The sequence below is a fragment of the Nyctibius grandis genome (genome assembly GCF_013368605.1).
Source record: "Nyctibius grandis isolate bNycGra1 chromosome W unlocalized genomic scaffold, bNycGra1.pri SUPER_W_unloc_2, whole genome shotgun sequence".
In the NCBI taxonomy this organism is placed as follows: Eukaryota; Metazoa; Chordata; class Aves; order Nyctibiiformes; family Nyctibiidae; genus Nyctibius; species Nyctibius grandis.
Genome location: NW_027167473.1, coordinates 2180385 through 2202179, shown reverse-complemented (window position 1 = coordinate 2202179; position 21795 = coordinate 2180385). Strand labels below are relative to the sequence as shown.

The window sequence follows — 21795 nt, the reverse complement described above, 5'->3', positions numbered from 1 at the left end:
ATCTAAGGAACCTGAAGGTGCACAAGTCCATGGGACCTGATGGGGTACATCCACGGGTCCTGAGGGAACTGGTGGATGAAGTTGCTAAGCCACTATCCATCATCTTTGAGAAGTTGTGGCAGTCTGGTGAAGTCCCCACTGACTGGAAAAGGGGAAACATCACCCCCATTTTCAAGCAGGGAAAAAAGGAAGACCTGGGAAACTACAGGCCAGTCAGTCTCACCTCTGTGCTTGGCAAGATCATGGAGCAGATCCTCCTGGAAACTATACTGAGGCACACGGAAATCAAGGAGGTGATTGGTGACAGCCAACATGGATTCACTAAGGGCAAATCATGCCTGACAAATTTGGTGGCCTTCTACGATGGGGTTACAGCGCTGGTGGATAGGGGAAGAGCAACTGATATCATCTACCTGGACTTCTGCAAAGCGTTTGACACTGTCCCACATGACATCCTTGTCTCTAAATTGGAGAGACGTGGACTTGATGGATGGACCACTCGGTGGATAAGGAATTGGCTGGATGGTCGCACTCAGAGAGTTACGGTCAACAACTCAATGTCCAAGTGGACACCAGTGACGAGTGGCGTTCCTCAGGGGTCGGTATTGGGACCGGTCCTGTTTAACATCTTTGTCGGCGACATGGACAGTGGGATTGAGTGCACCCTCAGCAAGTTTGCCAACGACACCAAGCTGTGTGGTGTGGTCGAAACGCTGGAGGGAAGGGATGCCATCCAGAGGGACCTTGACAGGCTTGAGCGCTGGGCCCATGAGAACTGCATGAAGTTGAACAAGGCCAAGTGCAAGGTCCTGCACGTGGGTCAGGGCAATCCCAAGCACAAATACAGGCTGGGCGGAGAATGGATTGAGAGCAGCCCTGAGGAGAAGGACTTGGGGGTGATGGTTGATGAGAAGCTCAACATGAGCCGGCAATGTGCGCTCGCAGCCCAGGTGGCCAACTGTATCCTGGGCTACATTAAAAGCAGCATGGCCAGCAGGTCGAGCGAGGTGATTCTGCCCCTTTACTCTGCTCTCGTGAGACCCCACCTGGAGTACTGAGTTCAGCTCTGGGGCCCCCAACATAAGAAGGACATGGAGCTGTTGGAGTGAGTCCAGAGGAGGGCCACGAAGATGATCAGAGGACTGGAGCACCTCTCCTATGAAGAGAGGCTGAGAGAGTTGGGGCTCTTCAGCCTGGAGAAGAGAAGGATCTGGGGAGACCTTCTAGCAGCCTTCCAGTACCTGAAGGGGGCCTACAGGAAAGCAGGAGAGGGGCTTTTTAGAAAGGCAAGTAGTGACAGGACGAGGGGTAACTGTTTTAAACTGAAAGAGGGTAGATTTAGATTAGGTATTAGGAAGAAATTCTTTACTGTGAGGGTAGTGAGACAGTGTTTAAGGCCAGATTGGATGAGGCTTTGAGCAACCTGGTCTAGTGGAAAGGGGTCCCTGCCCATGGCAGGGGGGTTGGAACTAGATGATCTTTAAGGTCCCTTCCAACCCAAACCATTCTATGATTCTATGATTTTATGATTCCCTGTAGAAACGCTGGTTTTAACTCTGAGGCGGGTGTTCACCATTATGGCAGGGACCTAGAGCACTTCCCTGGGCTGTGGACCTACAAGCAGTTTGCAGGGCTCTTCCTGCATGCCCTTCCGTGCGTCTTTCTGCACGAACTGCTGCGCCACTCCCTGTGTGACATGCCACCCCCAGTTTGCCCACCCTGGTTGCTGGTGCTCTCCTGGGCCGTTTGAATCACCCACGGTTGCTGGCCAGTCTCTCTGCTCTTCCTTGGGTTTCCCTGGCTCCGGAAACCCCCACGTCCACCTCAGTCTAGCGCTCAGCCACAGAACTTACCATTGCATACCTCACTGACTAAGTTATATATATACTGAGATACAGATATATCTCAGTATTTATCTTTACTTAGAGCATTTTTTAAAACACTTAACACCTCCTTCCAATATCTAGTGAATGCATTTTATATTTCAATATAGTTGTTATTTTCTAGAAATCTGACATTTATGAATAGACTATTTGTTTACCAACTTAAATTTCTAATTAGACCATATTATAGTGCACTAAAGTAATTTAAATGCTTAAGCTTTATTGGTAGTTTTTATTTTCTTCTGTTTTCTTTGACCTATATTACTTCCAAAGTTTGCCTTTTGATTAATATTATCTTTGTAACCTTAGTTCACAGAGATATGTTCACCAAGACACTATGATTACAGTGAGAGTGAGCAGTGCAATGCAGACTATTCCTGGAATATAGGATACATTTTAGTATTACAGGTGGAGAAAAAAAGATTCTGTGGAAGAATGTATTTTTAGATATAATTCTGGTTTTTGTGGTTGTGTTTAGTTACTGAAGAGAGTTGTTTGGGGCTCTTTTTTTTTGTTTTTCACGAGTGCTGAGGGAGCTGGAAGATGTCATTGCACGGCCACTCTCAATAATCTTTGATCAATCATGGTGACCAGGAGAAGTGTCCAAAGACTGGAGGAATGCAAATGTCACTCCTGTTTTCAAGAAGGGCAAGAAAGAGTACCCAGGGAACTACAGGCCTGTCAGCCTCACCTCCATCCCTGGGAAGGTGATGGAGCAGCTAATCCTGGGAATCATTTCCAGGCACATGGAGGGAAGTCATCAAGAGTAGTCAGCATGGCTTCACCAAGGGGAAGTCATGCTTGATCGATCTGATAAACTTCTATGATTAAGTGACTGGCCTGGTAGAAGAGGGGAGAGCAGTGGCTATTTACCTGGACTTGAGTAAGGCCTTTGACACTGTCTCCCAGCAGGGGGGTTGGACCAGATGACCTCCAGAGGTCCCTTCCAACCTCAACCGTTCTGTGATACTTTTGTTTTTGCAAAATCTTTAAATCCCTTGTCTGAAAAATCTCAAAATGCTTTACAGGGAGTAATTGAATCTCACTTCTGCTCTGAGGTGGGGAAATCTACTCATTTTATAGTTGGGGAAAACTGAACAATATCCAACAATATGGATAGCAAGTAGAAGAGCTGAGATTATTAAGAAAGCATTACTGCATCTAACTTGAATCGTCTTTAGTTTCCTAGCACTATTAATCTGTGATAATGAGGATGACATTAGGAACTGAGAGGAGTGATTAGTATTACAGTTAATATTTTCCATTATTATTCATTATGTGATAACTACAACAATATGAAAAAAAACTAATAAAAAAAGTATAAAGGAGGAGGATAACACAGAGCACTTGGAAGGATCTGCTTCTGACCCTCTAATATTTATTTTTCCTATCTGTTATTAGACACAGACTAATTGATATGACATACTATTGATATGATCTCCACATATAGCAAAAGTAGCAACACATGAGTAGCAAGAAACTTCAGAAACAGGTATGTTTTGATTTAGTTACCCAGCCAGCATGGGAAGTTACCTGAAGTGGCTGGAATAGAGGAAGTGTCTGTAGTCCATAAAAAAACAGGTTTCACTTGTAGACCTGCCACCCCTTCTTTTTTGATCAGATAATAGACTATTTTGGTTGAATTAAATGTGCAGTGGAGGTATACTGATTCTGTTCAATAATTAATTGCTTGTTTTTATCAGCTGAGTGTGTTTTAAGTACCTGACCCAGGGAGAAGGTATAAAATGGTTAATTGCTTCAGTGAGGCAGTCTGTCCTGTGGGTTTAATAACGTGGTTGTGGTTTTAACTGATGGAATTCAGTTGAAATACTAGGTATTACCTGCTGTGTGGTTCTTTCCAGGGGTGTTCTTAAAGAAAAGTTTATCAGGTTTAAGTCTTCACTGACAGACAATTCTCAGCATGAAGAAATTGCCTCCACTTCCTCTTTAACTTGCTGTTGGATTTTTAGCAAAAGCATTGGGAGCTATCTGCTGTAGTTTCAGTATATTCAACGTATTAGTGACATGTGGTCACTGTGCTGTTTGTGTTTATAGAAACTTCAGATTAGTGTTTAAAAATGAAATTTGAAAATGAAATATTAATTTTTACTCTTTGGCAGTTGGAGGAAGGGGCTTTTTCCTTTGTTCATAATAATCACTAGGAACTTCCATAATCTTGGTGTTAGAAAGTTAAAGTCATGGTTATTCTTTTACTAATTAACTTTTTCTGTAGCAACTCAGTGTAATTTGTGCTCAATTTCTACAGCTTTCACAATAGAAAACAAGGAATTTTTGCTGCTTTTCTAAGTTAAATATGGATTTTTATGGAATTACTGCAGCAAGTAGTAATGCTGTATGATGTCACGGTTTAAAGCTGGGCCGGCTATTAAACCTGTGGCAGACGCTCTCTGTTAACCCTCCCCCCCACCTGAAGGGAAAGGGAAAGGGAAAAGGGAGAGAGACTTACGGGTTGGAAAGTTAAAACAGTTTTAATAAACTATAATAATGAAAAAGAGTGTAATAATAATATTGGAATAATCAAATATATACAAATATATACAAAACCAAGATCGAGCTTCCCCGATGTCGGCCATGTCACCACCGGCACTGCAGGGCAGGCTCCGGGAAGGCCCAGGCTGGGCCCAGCGACGGTCGAGAGCTGGATTCAGGGATGCACGGATCGGGATCGGGGGCAGCAGGAAAATGGACAGAGTCTTCCTTGGACACTGACCAAAATCTCAAGCCGCAGAAGCAGCCCGAAGCAGCAGAAACACCCAAACACAGCCGAAGCAGCAAGGGAAGGGGGCAGAAGAAGGGGGCGAGACCCTCGTGATCCCCCCGTTTTATACTGAGAATGACGTGTATGGGATGGAATACCCTCGTTGGTCAATTTTGGGTCACCTGCCCTGTCCGCTCCTCCCTGCAGGTGCGACCCCCCCTTTGACTCTTCACTCGTAAGCAGGGAGGAATTTAGCAGTGACCTTGGTTTCTCTGAGACTAAGTACAGCAAGAGCCTTTCTGCATAACATCCCTACCGGTGCCTCAGCGATAACTACAAACTTCGAGTGTTATCAGTCCTAGAAGCAGACGCTGTCTGCAAAACATGCAGTTAGTTTCAGAAAGTGCAGTTACTTAGGAGAGACTTCGCTGAAAGTAAAAATCACTGAAAGGAAAATTGGCTTGGTTTAGGCCGAACCAGGACATTCCACCCCTTATTCCATACCATTCATGTCATACTCAGATCACCACTACCTTTTCATTTTCAAATATATACAGACATCACTAGTTTATGATTCATCTCTATACAAAAAGTTCATCAAGTTCATTTAGTTCAGGATTGTGGGTTTCCATCTGGTTACTTGATAAAGAGGGCGTACAATCTGGCTGTAATCTGGAATATGCATTCTCCAGAAACCCACAACGCCTAAGAAGGCTTGTGTTTCCTTTTTGTTAGTTGGTGGGGACATAGCTGTTATTTTGTTGATCACCTCTATCGGGATCTGGCGACGCCCATCTTGCCATTTAATCCCTAAAAACTGGATCTCCCGGGCGGGTCCCTTGACCTTGCCTCTTTTTATGGCAAAACCAGCTTTCAGAAGAATTTGGATTATTTTCTCCCCTTTGTCAAAAACTTCTGCTGCTGTATCACCCCATACAATGATGTCATCAATGTATTGCAGATGTTCTGGAGCTCCACCCTTTTCTAGTGCAGTCTGGATCAGTCCATGGCAAATAGTAGGACTGTGTTTCCACCCCTGGGGCAGTCGATTCCACCAGGTGTACTAGATACCTCTCCAGGTAAAAGCAAACTGTGGCCTGCACTTTGGTGCCAAAGGAATAGAGAAAAATGCATTAGCAATGTCTATGGTGGCGTACCACTGGGCTGCCTTTGACTCCAGTTCGTATTGAAGTTCTAGCATGTCTGGCACGGCAGCACTCAGCGGTGGTGTAACTTCATTTAGGCCACGATAGTCCACAGTTAATCTCCATTCTCCATTAGACTTTCACACTGGCCATATAGGACTATTAAAGGGTGAGCGAGTCTTGCTAATCACTCCTTGATTTTCTAATTGTCTAATCAGTTTATGAATGGGGATCAGGGAGTCTCGATTGGTGCGATATTGTCGTCGGTGCACCGTGGTAGTAGCAATTGGCACCTGTCGTTCTTCAACCTTCAGCAACCCCACAACAGAAGGATCCTCTGAGAGGCCAGGCAAGGCAGACAGCTGTTTAATGTCCTCAGTCTCTACAGCTGCTATACCAAAGGCCCATCTATACCCTTTTGGGTCCTTAAAATACCCTCTCTTGAGGTAGTCTATGCCAAGGATGCACGGAGCATCTGGGCCAGTCACAATGGGGTGCTTTTTCCATTCATTTTTAGTTAGGCTCACTTCAGCCTCCAATACAGATAACTCTTGAGATCCTCCTGTTACTCCCGAAATACTGATAGATTCTGCCCCTTTATGATTCGATGGCATTAGTGTGCACTGTGCACCAGTGTCTACCAAGGCTCGATACCTTTGTGGTTTTGATGTGCCAGGCCATCGAATCCACACAGTCCAATAAACTCGGTTGTCCCTTTCCTCCACCTGGCTGGAGGCAGGGCCCCCCTAATTAAGGAATGGATTCGTGCTGCTCACGGGGGTTGGACCTTCATTTCCCCTATTCACATTTGGGAAAAAGGGATTTGAGGCCCATCTACCCTGACTGGGGTCCTGCTCACTGGTAACTGGAGCAGCCCTCCTCCTAGGAAAATTCTCTCTGGTATTTCTTTTAGCTTGCAACTCACGTACTCGTGCCTGTAGGGTACTGGTAGGTTGTCCATGCCATCTGCTCATGTCCTCCCCATAACCACGCAGGGCAAACCACAGGATACCTCGTGATGTGTTCCGTTTCCTTTGAGCTGGTCCTGTAGGAGGGCGTTTTCTCCTAACAGCTGCAACGCAGGCCTGTGTAGGTAGAGAGTCAAGTTTATTCTCTATCCTGGACAGTTTGTCTGACAGTTGTTTAAATGAGTCCTTGTTTTCCTTAGTCAGTTTTTCCACAGCTGAGATGCGGGTCTGCAGTGGGGAAGAAATACTATCTTCATACTGTCGCATACAGTTAGCCATTTCGCCCACACTAGGTCGTGCCGTAGCATCTTCTCCCCATACTAATATTGACAGTGTATGGGTATGTGTCGGTGGAGCACTCTGCACAACCTTCCGGAACACGGATCGGTTGCATTCCACTTCATCAGGATTTACAGGATCTACAATTTCCCATGGGTGTCTATAAATGATCTCTTGCACAGCTAGTTGTCTAAGGTAGTTAATACCTTTTTCTATAGTGGTCCATTTGCTTAGGTGGCTCAGAACATCATCTTTATAGGGATACCTGCTCGTTACAGCTGACAAGAGTCGCCTCCAGAGACTGATAGTGTTTGACTTTCTTGCGAGCGCCTTATCAATACCACCATCTCTGGACAGGGATCCCAACTGTCTGGCTTCTCTACCATCTAATTGCATGCTATCCGCCCCATTATCCCAGCATTGGAGCAACCAGGTAATAATTGGCTCACCTTCATGACGGCTGAAGTCTTTCCTTATATTTCTCAGGTCCTTCAGGGATAAGGAGTGGTAGGTTATCTCTACATCCGAGTCCTCCTCATGTGATAATTCTGCTTTAGAAGGACCTTTCTTCTGTGATGGGTCTGCTTTAATACGACGATCAAGGAAACCCCCATCTGTGTCAGGCCCTGACTCTGACTGAGAAGGGCCCTCACCTGGGTCATGTGATGGCTCTGCCTTAGAAGGCTCTGAGTCATCATCCTTCTCTTCACAAGCTGATTTCTTTTGGTATTTCTTCCTGGTTACAGTAGCGATTGGTACAGATTCAGTAGATGCTGGGGTCTGAGTAGATGCAGTGGCTGTCGTGGGAGTGCTGAGACTCGTTAGAGTCTGAGTAGCTGCAGTGGCCATCTTGGGGGGTGTAGCAGCTGCGGTGTGAGCTGTAGCGGCAGCACACGCTGTAGGATCTGAGGTGTCTGCATAACACCTACACCTGTCCCTGCACCTATATTTAATCTTATCCCACATCAGAAACACATTCAGGACAACCGAAAATAAAAACATGCCACCTAGACAGCACCATCCTAATTTCGCAAAATCTAGAGGAATCACCTTGGCAGAAAAGGAGAAGGTACTATTTCCCAAAGTAAAATTGGAAGTGTAATCATTAACACAATCAGCTAAAGGACTCCTGGAGTGCGCAGATAAAATCTCTGCTACCGAGGTCAGAATAGTAACAGCCCAGTTTATCACGACATAAATCAGTATGAAACGCCATAACAAAACAATGCATATTAACCAGTGCCCAGCAGTGATAAACTGCACATAAACACTAACAAACAGCGCATACGGCAAGTAAGGTATTATTACATTTAACTCTGTAAAAGGCTTTATAAAGAGACGAGATAACACAGCGTTCAAAAATGACATTACCATCGTAGCTGTCTGTTTTAATTTCCAACCCCTCATAAATCTCAAAGGAAGAACTCTGATACTCTCACAGCTGAGCTCACCGGGTCTCCTCCCGCTGAAGCCGGGATTCGTCTTATCAGAGCAACCTGTTGGAGCTTCTCTCGAGCCCCACGTTGGGCGCCAATAAATCTGTCACGGTTTAAAGCTGGGCCGGCTATTAAACCTGTGGCAGACGCTCTCTGTTAACCCTCCCCCCCACCCAAAGGGAAAGGGAAAAGGGAGAGAGACTTACGGGTTGGAATGTTAAAACAGTTTTAATAAACTATAATAATGAAAAAGAGTATAATAATAATATTGGAATAATCAAATATATACAAATATATACAAAACCAAGATCGAGCTTCCCCGATGTCGGCCATGTCACCACCGGCACTGCAGGGCAGGCTCCGGGAAGGCCCAGGCTGGGCCCAGCGACGGTCGAGAGCTGGATTCAGGGATGCACGGATCGGGATCGGGGGCAGCAGGAAAACGGACAGAGTCTTCCTTGGACACTGACCAAAATCTCAAGCCGCAGAAGCAGCCCGAAGCAGCAGAAACACCCAAACACAGCCGAAGCAGCAAGGGAAGGGGGCAGAAGAAGGGGGCGAGACCCTCGTGATCCCCCCGTTTTATACTGAGAATGACGTGTATGGGATGGAATACCTTCGTTGGTCAATTTTGGGTCACCTGCCCTGTCCGCTCCTCCCTGCAGGTGCGACCCCCCCTTTGACTCTTCACTCGTAAGCAGGGAGGAATTTAGCAGTGACCTTGGTTTCTCTGAGACTAAGTACAGCAAGAGCCTTTCTGCATAACATCCCTACCGGTGCCTCAGCGATAACTACAAACTTTGAGTGTTATCAGTCCTAGAAGCAGACGCTGTCTGCAAAACATGCAGTTAGTTTCAGAAAGTGCAGTTACTTAGGAGAGACTTAGCTGAAAGTAAAAATCACTGAAAGGAAAATTGGCCTGGTTTAGGCCGAACCAGGACAATGAAAAGAAAAACAATTCTCCAGAGAGGGGCACCTAAATCCATGCAATTATATCTGTACTTCTTTGGGATGTTTTCTACGGGGAAAGATAAGGAGAAGGAAGAGAAAACAGAACATATTTGTGTTTTTTTAAAAGGCCATCTAGAAAGTGTGATGAGTTACTACAAATATTTAACAGCAAAGTTATCTGTAATATTGACTCTTCACAGTGGTTTTCTCTCAAAAGCCCTATATATTTACAATTTCTTTTTGTTGCCCTATATATTTACAGTTTCTTGTTGAAAAGCGTGTTTGAGATGGAGGGAGGGAAAAGAAGGATGTTGATTTTTCTGAGCTTCTCATCCAACACTGAACCAAAATACTTTTTCCTGTAATGCTCAGTAGCTTTTGATTTTTGATGGAAACTGTAATGATAATAGAGGTAAGATAGAGCCAATCCTCTGGCTTCTCAGTGTCTTTCACAATTGTGAGAACACATTTCGGGCTGCTTCTTTGAGTTCAGTCTCATTTTGCATCAAGTAAAATTTGTTAATCTGCAGGTTTATTTCTGTGACCTCAATAGGCAGTATAGCAACAGCAGCTCTTTGCCTTACGTCTGCTTAGTTCATCATTGAAATGAGTATCTATTTGGTCTCTAGAAACCTAGTGACATTGTGACACACTCACACACTGTTGTGACATACTCACTCTTACTGATAAACTCAGCTATGATAGAAAAGATATAGGAACCTACTTGTGGTGAGTTGACCCCGACCAGCAACTAAACACCCACCAGCTGCTTTCTCACTTCCTCCGCAATGAGATGGGGGAAAGAATCAAAAGAGCGAAAACGAGAAAAACTCATGGGTCGAGATAAAGACAGTTTAATAAGTGAAGGAAAAAAAAAGTGATACAAAGGCAGTCAGTCACCATCTCCCACAAGCAGACTAATGCCCATCCAGTCTCCGAGCAACAACTACCATGGAAAAACTCCCCTCCCGCTCCCCTCCAGTTTTATTGCAGAGCATGACATTATACGCCATGGAATATCTCTTTGGTCAATTCAGGTCAGCTGTCCCAGCTGTGTCCCCTCCCAACCTTTTGTCCACCCCTAGCTTACTCATTGATGGGGGCAGAGTGAGAAAGAGAGATGGCCTTGACACTGTGCAAGCACTGTTCAGCAATAGCTAAAACATTGGTGTGTTATCAATATTGTTTTGGTCAAATCCAAAACACAGTACCATATGGGCTGCTATGAAGAAAGTTGACTCCATCCTAGCCAGACCCAGTACACTACTTAAGATTTTTCTTCACATTTTAAATGACTTTTAGTAGTTTCAAATATGTGAAAATATGGGCGTTTATTTCTTGTTCTAACTTAGAGACCTGGCTGCAAGGAACTGCTTGGTAGATGAAAGCAACATTTTGAAAATAAGCGATTTTGGAATGTCTCGTCAAGAGGATGATGGAGTTTATTCATCATCAGGCTTAAAGCAGATTCCTATCAAGTGGACTGCTCCAGAAGCTCTCAACTATGGTAAGGATATATCTTTATCTTCTTGGTATAAAAAATATACAGTATAAGGAGCAAGGGGACTACATCATGGACAGTATTTGAACATATACATTTTTTTTTTTCCTTTTTCCCAGTTCAGATCAACAGATGTTTAAAATATTTTAGTTTTAATATTTCAGCCTCATTTAAGTTATGTAAAAATGCTATTTTCCCTTCAAAAAGAACAAGGGAGCAACATCAAAATTGCTACTTATGCAACACTAAAATAATGCTGTGGTTATGTTGCTAACTCGTTCCAGTGAGTGGGAAGTTCTGCAGATTTACGGCATTTTAAAATAAAGGCAGAAGATTTTTAACATTCTAGAGCATTCTATCAGATAAATTATTAGATAAATCATTGCATTGGAGAGAAAAAAATGCTTTATTTTTTTTAAACTGCAGCTTTTGTTTATGTGCATTTTTATATACTGCTATGCTATTATGGGGGAAAAATCCATTATTTCTGATTGAGTGAAGTGGTCCATACTATGTGGGTAATAGTTTCAAAACAAAAATAAAAACTGCTGGATTTAGCTTTTTAGCTTGTAGGTAAAACTAGAAAAATTAGTTCACAGAATCACAGAATCACAGAATGTTAGGGATTGGAAGGGACCTCGAAAGATCATCTAGTCCAATCCCCCTGCCGGAGCAGGATTGCCTAGACCATATCACACAGGAACGCGTCCAGGCGGGTTTGGAATGTCTCCAGAGAAGGAGACTCCACAACCTCCCTGGGCAGCCTGTTCCAGTGTTCGGTCACCCTCACCGTAAAGAAGTTTTTCCTCATATTTATGTGGAACCTCCTGTGTTCCAGCTTGCACCCATTGCCCCTTGTCCTGTCAATGGATGTCACTGAGAAGAGCCTAGCTCCATCCTCATGACACTTGCCTTTTACATATTTATAAACATTAATGAGGTCACCCCTCAGTCTCCTCTTCTCTAAGCTAAAGAGACCCAGCTCCCTCAGCCTCTCCTCATAAGGGAGATGTTCCACTCCCTTAATCATCTTTGTGGCTCTGCGCTGGACTCTCTCTAGCAGTTCCCTGTCCTTCTTGAACTGAGGGGCACAGAACTGGACACAATATTCCAGATGCAGCCTCACCAGGGCAGAGTAGAGGGGGAGGAGAACCTCTCTCGACCTGCTAACCACACCCCTTCTAATACACCCCAGGATGCCATTGGCCTTCTTGGCCACAAGGGCACACTGCTGGCTCATGGTCATCCTGTTGTCCCCTAGGACCCCCAGGTCCCTTTCCCCTACGCTGCTCTCCAACAGGTCTGCCCCCAAATTGTACTCATACATGGGGTTGTTCTTGCCCAGATGCAGGACTCTACACTTGCCCTTGTTATATTTCATTAAATTTCTCCCCGCCCAACTCTCCAGCCTGTCCAGGTCTCTCTGAATGGCTGCGCAGCCTTCCGGTGTGTCAGCCACTCCTCCCAGTTTTGTGTCATCAGCGAACTTGCTGACAGTGCACTCTATTCCCTCATCCAAGTCATTAATGAATATATTGAATAGTACTGGTCCCAGTACCGACCCTTGAGGGACTCCGCTAGACACAGCCCTCCAACTGGACTCTGTCCCATTGACCACCCCTCTCTGGCTTCTTTCCTTCAGCCAGTTCACAATCCACCTCACTACCCGATCATCCAGACCACACTTCCTCAGTTTAGCTGCAAGGATGCTGTGGGAGACAGTGTCAAACGCTTTACTGAAATCGAGATAGACCACATCCACAGCTTTACCATCATCTGTCTACCTGGTTACGTCCTCATAAAAGGCTATCAAGTTGGTTAAGCATGACTTCCCCTTGGTGAAGCCATGCTGAGTGCCCTTAATGATCCCCCTATCCTCGATGTGCCTAGAGACAGCACCAAGGACAAGTTGTTCCATTACCTTTCCAGGGATGGAGGTGAGGCTGACCAGTCTATAGTTACCCGGGTCTTCCTTCTTGCCCTTTTTGAAGACTGGAGTGACATTCGCTTTTCTCCAGTCCTCAGGCACCTCTCCCGTTCCCCATGACTTAGCAAAGATGATGGAGAATGGCCTAGCAATGACTTCTGCCAGCTCCCTCAGCACCCGCGGGTGCATCCCATCAGGGCCCATGGATTTATGGACGTCCAGATTGCTTAATTGGTCCCTAACCCAGCCCTCATCAACCAAGACAGATTCCTCCTCTATCCTGACTTCTTCTGGGGCCTCAGGGGTCCGGGGCTCCTCAGGACAGCCTCCAGCAGTATAGACAGAGGCAAAGAAGGCATTCAGTAACTCCGCCTTCTTTTTATCCTCTCTCTCCAGGGCCCCCACCTCATTCATCAGTGGGCCTACATTGCCTCTAGTGTTGGCTTTACCTGCAATGTATTTGAAGAAGCCCTTTCTGTTGTCCTTGACCTCTCTTGCAAGGTTTAATTCCAAGGAGGCCTTAGCTTTCCTAGTTGCCTCCCTACATCCTCTGACAACAGACTTACATTCCTCCCAAGTGGCCAGCCCCTCCTTCCATGATCTGTACACCCTCTTCTTCCACTTGAGTTTGCCCAGCAGTTCCCTGTTTAACCATGCAGGTCTCCTGGTACCCTTCCTTGACTTCCTACCTGATGGGATGCTCTGATCTTGAGCTCAGAAGAAGCAGTCCTTGAATGCTAACCAACTATCTTGGGTCCCCTTACCTTCTAGTACCCTGTCCCATGGGATTTCCCCTAGCAATTGCTTGAAAAGGCCAAAGTTGGCCCTACTGAAGTCCAGGGTTGTGATTCTGCTAGATATTCTGCTCCTGCCACATGAGATCCTGAACTCTACCATCTCATGGTCGCTACAACCAAGGTTGCCCTCAACCTTCACCGCTTCAACCAGACCCTCCTTGTTAGTGAGGATAAGATCCAGCAGCGCTCCTCTCCTAGTTGGCTCATCCACCATTTGCATCAGAAAGTTATCATCAATGCACTGGAGGAACCTCCTGGACTGAGGATGGCTGGCTGAGTAGGCCTCCCAGCAAATATCAGGGTAGTTGAAATCCCCCATGACAACCAGGCCCTGTAATTGAGCGACTGCTCTCAGCTGCCTGTAGAAGGCCTCATCACCCTCCTCATCCTGATCCGGTGGCCTGTAATAGACACCCACAACAGTATCACCCCTGCCAGCCTGCCCCTTAATTCGCACCCACAAACTCTCAACTCGCTCCTGATCCGCCCCTGGACAGAACTCAATACATTCTAGGTGCTCACTCACATAAAGAGCAACTCCACCACCTCTCCTTAGCGGCCTGTCTTTCCTGAACAGGACATAGCCATCCATGACCACATTCCAGTCATGCGAGGTGTCCCACCAAGTCTCTGTAATTGCCACTAGATCATAGCCCCCCGACCGAACACGGATTTCTAACTCCTCCTGTTTATTCCCCATGCTGCGTGCATTGGTGTACTGGCATTTCAGGGAGCGAGCTGAGCACACTGATTTCACCCCAGGGGGATGGGAGGCCTCCTGGTCTACCTCAACACTAGAGCGTTGCCCCAGTGGTGCAAGCCCAGCTACTACCCCATCCCCCTTTGAATCTAGTTTAAAGCTCTCCGAATGAGCCCTGCTAATTCCTGTCCCAGAACCCTTTTGCCCCTACGACATAAACCTTTCCCATGTATTACCGTCACGCCTGGTGTCTTATAAAACCAGCCATTATCAAAGAACCCAAAGCCCTGCCTGTAGCACCAGTCTCGTAGCCAGGCATTAATAGAGAGAATCCTACTATTCCATCCCACGTCATCACCTGAAAATGGAAGGAGGGAGGAGAAAACGACTTGTGCCTCAGACTCTTTCACCAACCGTCCTAGGGCCTTGTAGTCTTTCTTCATCCGCCTCAGACTACGGGATGCAGCTTCTTCCCCACCTGTCTGGAAGATCAGCAGGGGGTAGTAGTCTGTGGCCTTCACCAGGTTGGGGAGTTTCCTGGTGATATCCCTGATTCGGGCTCCAGGCAGGCTGCAGACCTCCCTGTGATGGGGGGCAGCTCTGCATATTGGGCCCTCAGATCCCTTTAGGAAGGAGTCTCCAACCACTAAAACTCTTCTCTTCTTCCTTGTGGAGGAGGTAGCTATACGCCTGTCAGGTTTTTCTGACTGTGGTGGGACCTCTGATATAGGTTGCCTCTCCACCACATCCCCATTGGACCGGCTGTATTCCACTAGGGCTTCATATCTATTGCTCAGAGGCACCTGTGGAGGCAAGGTGGGCAAGGAGGGCACTCGCCTTTTGCCACGGCCATAGACTTGCCTCCACTCACTCCTCTCCTCTAAGTTATTGTTTTCCACCTGAGAGGGGCAGAGTACAGGGGTCCCTCAATCCTGGGAGCTCTCCGGCAGGTGCTCCCATTTTTGTTGCAGGGAGGGCTGAGCCTGGCTCCACCAGTTTATCTCCATTTCAGCCTCCCGAATGCTCCTAAGCCTTTCTACTTCAGCTTGAAGCCTTTCAACCTGGCTTTGCAGCTGTGCCGCTCGGCCGAGCAGATCATCTACCTGCTCACAGCGCACACAGCCCCCTAACACCACAGAGACGCTATAGCATTCCCTGCAGCCGGCAACCTGCACCATCGCCTCCTTCCGTGGTAGTTCTGTCTGGGTTCCCACATCCATTTTGGTCTTCTTCCGCCAGGTAGATACCATTGTTCTTTCACTGAGCTGGGAAATACCTGTTGGTGACACCCCTGGTTCACAGCTCCTTGGCACCTTCCTCGCCTTGTGCACTGGGAGGGAGTCAGCGCCCTCCCCAACGAGCTGCAGGCTGCTGCGGCCTCTCCTGCCCTGGGACACACCCAGTCACTGCTGACTCACACAATCACTGCTGACTCTCCCTCTACCCCCTGGGCAGGGACTAGTCCCTGTCCTCCAGGAGGCTTTTTATCACCCAATCAATCACCACCCCCAATCAACAGGGGGTGGTGCGTTTAAATCGCCCGCGGTGCCTCTGGCTACGCCCCCTCCTCTCCTGATTCGTTGCCGGGAACCTCCGGGTCCGGGGTGGGGGGGAAGCAGCTCGGGGCTGCTGCTCCAGGGGGGTCAAGAGTACGAAAACCGCCCGGTTACAGCCCGATGCCGCCCTCGCCCTCGCACTAACCTCAAGTCGCTGCTGCCGCCGCTGTCAGCTGTTTGTTCTGGTTTCACCGCGTTTAAATCGCCCGCGGTGCCTCTGGCTATGCCTCCTCCTCTCCTGATTCGTTGCCGGGAACCTCCGGGTCCAGGGTGGGGGGGAAGCAGCTCGGGGCTTAGTTCTTCTAAGTAAAGTGAGCTGTGAAGAAGCAGCAGCACAGTAAATGAATGAGGTCATATTTTGAACACACTTCTCTCAACCAATTCTTTACTTGAGTTCTTCCTGTTAAGTTTCTCTAAATACTTCTCCCACCTTTTAGAGCTTTTGTTTAAAATCATGTATTGGAAATCATAATTTTCTGACTTATGATTGTTAGAAGAAGAATCCCTTTCATTAGCACTTTTGCAAAAGTTAATGCCATAGTACAATAATGCAAATCTTCCCCTTGGAAAGCTAATAATAAATGCAGTTAGAGTGACTGACCCTCTATTTTTCTAAGAGGTGCTAGTGTTGATGATTTTCACTATGGAATACTATTTCTATTTTGGGTGTTTATTCCACTATAAAAGGTGTTTTGAATTTTTATTTTCATTGTTTCAAAAGTACTTGTCATTTATTTGATATATAATGGATATATAATGGAAAGCCATACCAGTCCAGTCTACTACATTAAGCAGGAAACTGGCTTTTATGACACCACCTTCATTTTGTACTTCTGAGTCTCTACTATTTTCCACACCTTACAGGAGAACAACATATAGCTGATTAACATCTTTACTTATTTGCTGTTTCCTAAAATGAATCAATACCCAGTTAGTTTTAAGTGGTTTTCTGTAGTGTTTGGAAAATAACCTCAAACATTTGTTAAAGTATTCAGCAGTCTAATATTCAGCTTTCAAAATATGGTTGAAGCTTTCTGTGTCGTTTTTTTTTTTGATGGATCATTTTTTCAAATCCCTTGAAAGTGCAAGTTGGTTTGTGTTTTGCCATCCTAATAATATGGTCATAACTATTGTATTAATTTGTGTAGGTAACACTGAAAGTAGTTAAGGATACCAGAGTGAAACAGAACTAAATGTGCAATATTTCAAAACTAGATGACAACCATTGAGCATGTCAGTTCTTAATGGCAAAATTTAATGGTTGGAGGAAAATGAGAAATAGGGTTATTTGGTCATTACATGAATGATACAGTGCTTAAGAAAATAAATAGAAGTGCCTTTTTTTAAACACTTCTGGATTCATTTTATATGACATTAATAGCACTCACAAAAAGATTTTAAATGACAAAATTGAGGTTGGGAAGTCTAGAAACTGGGTTAAGGTAAATGGAACTGTTGTTAGGGAGTTGTGTATGAAGTCATGAATGAAATCTTGATGCTACTGGAGCATATGGAAGATTTAACCTTTAGTTCAGTGGGTACTGTTCAGTGCCATTCCATACCATTATTTTTACTTGTGACTATATGATTTCCATCATTTCCGGCAAGTGAAAAATTGCTTTAAATGCACCTAATAAAATTACATATTTAGGCCAAGGTGTAGAGTATTTTTGCTTCCAATTATTATCTCAAGATTAAAATGAACTTTTAATGCATATGTTTTTACAGTACAACTTTTCCAGTTCTTTGTAATGTTAATAAATTATTGTATTTGTTTATGAAAGAGCATGCCCTTTTTTTTCCCAGATAATATCATAGTGGGAAAGACAATTAACTGTGTAGAAGTTGTACTTTCTTTAAAAATAAAATTAATCACATGCATCTATCAGAACAGTTATCATATCACCAACTGTCACTATAATTTACATGTATTTTCCTTTTTTCTAGTATAACCAGATTTAAAATGTTTAGCTGAAAATTTGACAAAAGCGATGCAATTATAGGGCCTTTCTGGAAATGAGACAGAAGGAGGGGGATATAAGAGAAGTGATTTAGTTTAATGCTCAGAGATGAACAAGCACATTTGCAAACATGTGTATGTTTTTAAGAATAAAGACACTCATAGAATGTAACAAAGAAATACAGTCATGAAAAATGATGACAGAAATATGATAAATGGGTTTTTAAGGTAACATTTTCATAGGCCCTGCTACAAAGGGCTAGGAGCCTACACTTTCTGATATAGTGTGCGTCTTGATGGAAATCCATCAGGGACAATAGAAATATCTCCCCCAAGAGCTGTTCTTCTCCCATAATATAAAGCTTTCATTCCACAAAGAGGTTTGTATTTAAATTATCTTAATTTTGCCTTCTGTCTGAAGCATAGCTGAAGATAGTAGTAGGCCAGATTATTTTTTTTTTTAACCTGATTGGGTACATCAGTTCTTCAAGGTCCAAATTAAATAACAGTTGAAGCAACTGTAGATTCATTTCCAGAGAGTAGTTTCTCAGAGTAAGAAACCGAGGTCCTCTTTGCAGTTAAGAACTACACTGATTTTAGCTCCTCTTGGAGGACTCATTGCCATGCTATATTAGGGAACTGGAAAAGGTAATTTTTTTAAAAGCATCTTCAGAGTTGAAAGTGATTATAAACAAGGAAAAAAAAACCTGACATTTTTCTGTCCTTTTGTATTAAAAGAAAATTTAAAAAATATCTTTGGGCAATAAATGGAAAGAAATTCTTAACTTAAATGGAAAATTATCAATATGGTAAGATCTCTTCGATGGGTTAAAAACTGGCTGGATGGCCAAGCCCAGAGAGTGGTGGTGAATGGGGCAAAGTCCAACTGGCGGCCAGTCACTAGCGGTGTTCCCCAGGGCTCAGTTCTGGGGCCGGTGCTGTTCAATATCTTTATAGATGATCTAGACATAGGGATGGAGTGCACCCTCAGCAAATTTGCGGATAACACCAAGCTGGGTGGGAGTCATGGCAATGGTTGGACTCGATGATCCCAGAGGTCTCTTCCAACCTGATTGATTCTGTGATTCTGTGATCTTCTCAGCCATGTGCTTTGTGTAACAAGACTCTGTCAAATTACAGAACTTTAGGTTAGCTTATATTATTCCTAGGAATTAACTTTAAGATAATTTATGTTTAGAATTTGAAATACAGGAGAACATGATATCTGAAGAATGTTCATTAGGAGCTACAGCTTTATCATGCTTAAAGCTTGCCAAAATAATGCTTACCTCTGTGGAAAATATGAAAATTCATGTAAAACATGAATTATTCTGTAAGTTAAGCCACTGGTTTTCTTTCCTTTCCTTAGGGAGATACACATCTGAGAGTGATGTATGGAGCTTTGGAATCCTTTTGTGGGAGACCTTCAGTTTAGGAGTATGCCCATACCCTGGAATGATGAACCAACAAGCACGAGAACAAGTGGAGAAAGGTAGTTAATTGTAGGGATCAAAAAAGATGCTATGTAGATCCATAGGGATGTAGGTACATACAGTATAAAAATAGCAAAGAAATAACATATGGGTTATCTAGCAACTTTAACAAAAATATGAAATTGTTTAATTGCTGTTTAGCTTTCTGGGAGAAGTAGTGTGATTTATAGGCTTCTTACAAAAAGGAAGATAATGATTAGTGACTTAAAGGAGGACAGAGCATGTTGGCTTTTGTGGCTACAGAACTAAAAGGTGAAATGGAGAGGAGGGATTGATTGCTGTGCAAATAGAGGCTTGACCAGAATGAATTAGTTAAGATAATGCTAATGCAAGTGGAAATATCCCAAACTGCTAGAAAAAAATTTTATATCATTCTATCATCTTCTCTATTAAAGTATTTCAGAAAAAATTTTAAGTTATGGTGGAGATGATTGGCAAGCTGGTTGAACAGTGAATGACACTTTTTTTTTTTTCTCTTTTACAAAATAATCAAAAGACTTTTATTTATAAGTAACAAATAACTGTGAGCAGGGTTTCAGGTCTTAGATTTCTTTTCATCATCTTTAGTCGCATTTCAGGACTCTCCCTCCTCTGCATATTTCTACTGCATAATTCATAAACAGGTTCTTAGCTAGTAAAACTACCAGATGATAAAAAAACTTGTTTGCTGAGTTATATAGAATGCTATTGTTAATTATAATCACTGTAGATTACCACGGAAGTTTGTCCTTAAAAAGCCAAAGAAAAAAATCTGATGTTTTTCAGAGGAGAGGAGTGTTTATAAAAACAAGTCTTACTACCTAAGTACTGCAATTCTGTATGAACCCACCGAGAAAGATATTACAAGACATATAAAATTTACCCTCAATATTTCTTAATGTAATGATATTGAACCTCGCTCATTTCCTTTTAAATGTGTCAATATGTATCATTTTTCAATGCTATATATTTTTCCCTTTTTTTGTGTACCAGGATACCGAATGTCAACACCGCAAAAATGTCCAGAAGAAATATATAAAATAATGCAGAGGTGCTGGGCCTATAAACCTGAAAACCGGCCAAAATTCAGTGAAATTCAGAAAGAGCTGTCTTCAATCAAAAAGAAAGTGACATAGTGATAAACTAGTGCCAAACTCAGTCTGCAGGACTTCATTTTCCAGTAAAGCAATATTTTCCCCTTAAACACTGCATTTATACAACATTATTTGCAATAGTATTCTAATTGCTTTAAAATTAACTGGTTTTTTTTTTATATACAAGTGTACCAATGATGTCTACACCTGCATTAAAGACATTCTGCCAAATGCTATATATCCAGTCACAGTAATATTGTAATTTAGGATACACGTAAATAGAAAAGCACATACTATAGATTTAAGTGACTGCGACTTCTATCTATTTTACAGCAAATAAATGCTAGTGAAATTTTTCAAAGGTTTTCTATATTATGCTGTGTTCTCACTCTCCTATCCCTGTCCCAGATATGAACACTATGGAACTCTGTCTATACTGCTGGAGGCTGTCCTGAGGAGCCCCGGGCCCCTGAGGCCCCAGAAGAAGTCAGGATAGAGGAGGAGTCTGTCTTGGTTGATGAGGGCTGGGTCAGGGACCAATTAAGCAACCTGGACGTCCATAAATCCATGGGCCCTGATGGGATGCACCCGCGGGTGCTGAGGGAGCTGGCAGAAGTCATTGCTAGGCCACTCTCCATCATCTTTGCTAAGTCGTGGGCAACGGGAGAGGTGCCTGAGGAGTGGAGGAAAGCGAATGTCACTCCAGTCTTCAAAAAGGGCAGGAAGGAGGACCCGGGTAACTACAGACTGGTCAGCCTCACCTCCATCCCCGGAAAGGTAATGGAACAACTTGTCCTTGGTGCTGTCTCTAGGCACATCAAGGATAGGGGGATCATTAGGGGCAGTCAACATGGCTTCACCAAGGGGAAGTCATGCTTAACCAACTTGATAGCCTTTTATGAGGACATAACCCGGTGGATAGATGATGGTAAAGCTGTGGATGTGGTCTATCTCGATTTCAGTAAAGCGTTTGGCACAGTCTCCCACAGCATCCTCGCAGCTAAACTGAGGACGTGTGGTCTGGATGATCGGGTAGTGAGGTGGATTGTGAACTGGCTGAAGGAAAGAAGCCAGAGAGGGGTGGTTAATGGGACAGAGTCCAGTTGGAGGCCTGTGTCTAGTGGAGTCCCTCAAGGGTCGGTACTGGGACCAGTACTATTCAATATATTCATTAATGACTTGGATGAGGGAATAGAGTGCACTGTCAGCAAGTTCGCTGATGACACAAAACTGGGAGGAGTGGCTGACACACCGGAAGGCTGCGCAGCCATTCAGAGAGACCTGGACAGGCTGGAGAGTTGGGCGGGGAGAAATTTAATGAAATATAACAAGGGCAAGTGTAGAGTCCTGCATCTGGGCAAGAACAACCCCATGTATGAGTACAATTTGGGGGCAGACCTGTTGGAG

At 44.2% G+C, this 21795-nt stretch overlaps 1 protein-coding gene across 1 annotated transcript in view; it reads left to right on the top strand.

Annotated features, from left to right (window-relative positions):
• LOC137677142 (tyrosine-protein kinase Fer-like) overlaps positions 1-20695 on the top strand; it is a 276620-nt gene extending 255925 nt beyond the window's left edge. The window contains exons 15-17 of the mRNA XM_068424347.1: positions 10734-10888; positions 19192-19314; positions 20288-20695. Of these exons, the coding sequence (XP_068280448.1) occupies positions 10734-10888; positions 19192-19314; positions 20288-20430 (421 nt within the window). The 3' untranslated portion in view covers positions 20431-20695. The remainder of the gene's footprint in view (positions 1-10733; positions 10889-19191; positions 19315-20287) is intronic.
• The last annotated feature ends 1100 nt before the right edge of the window (positions 20696-21795 follow it).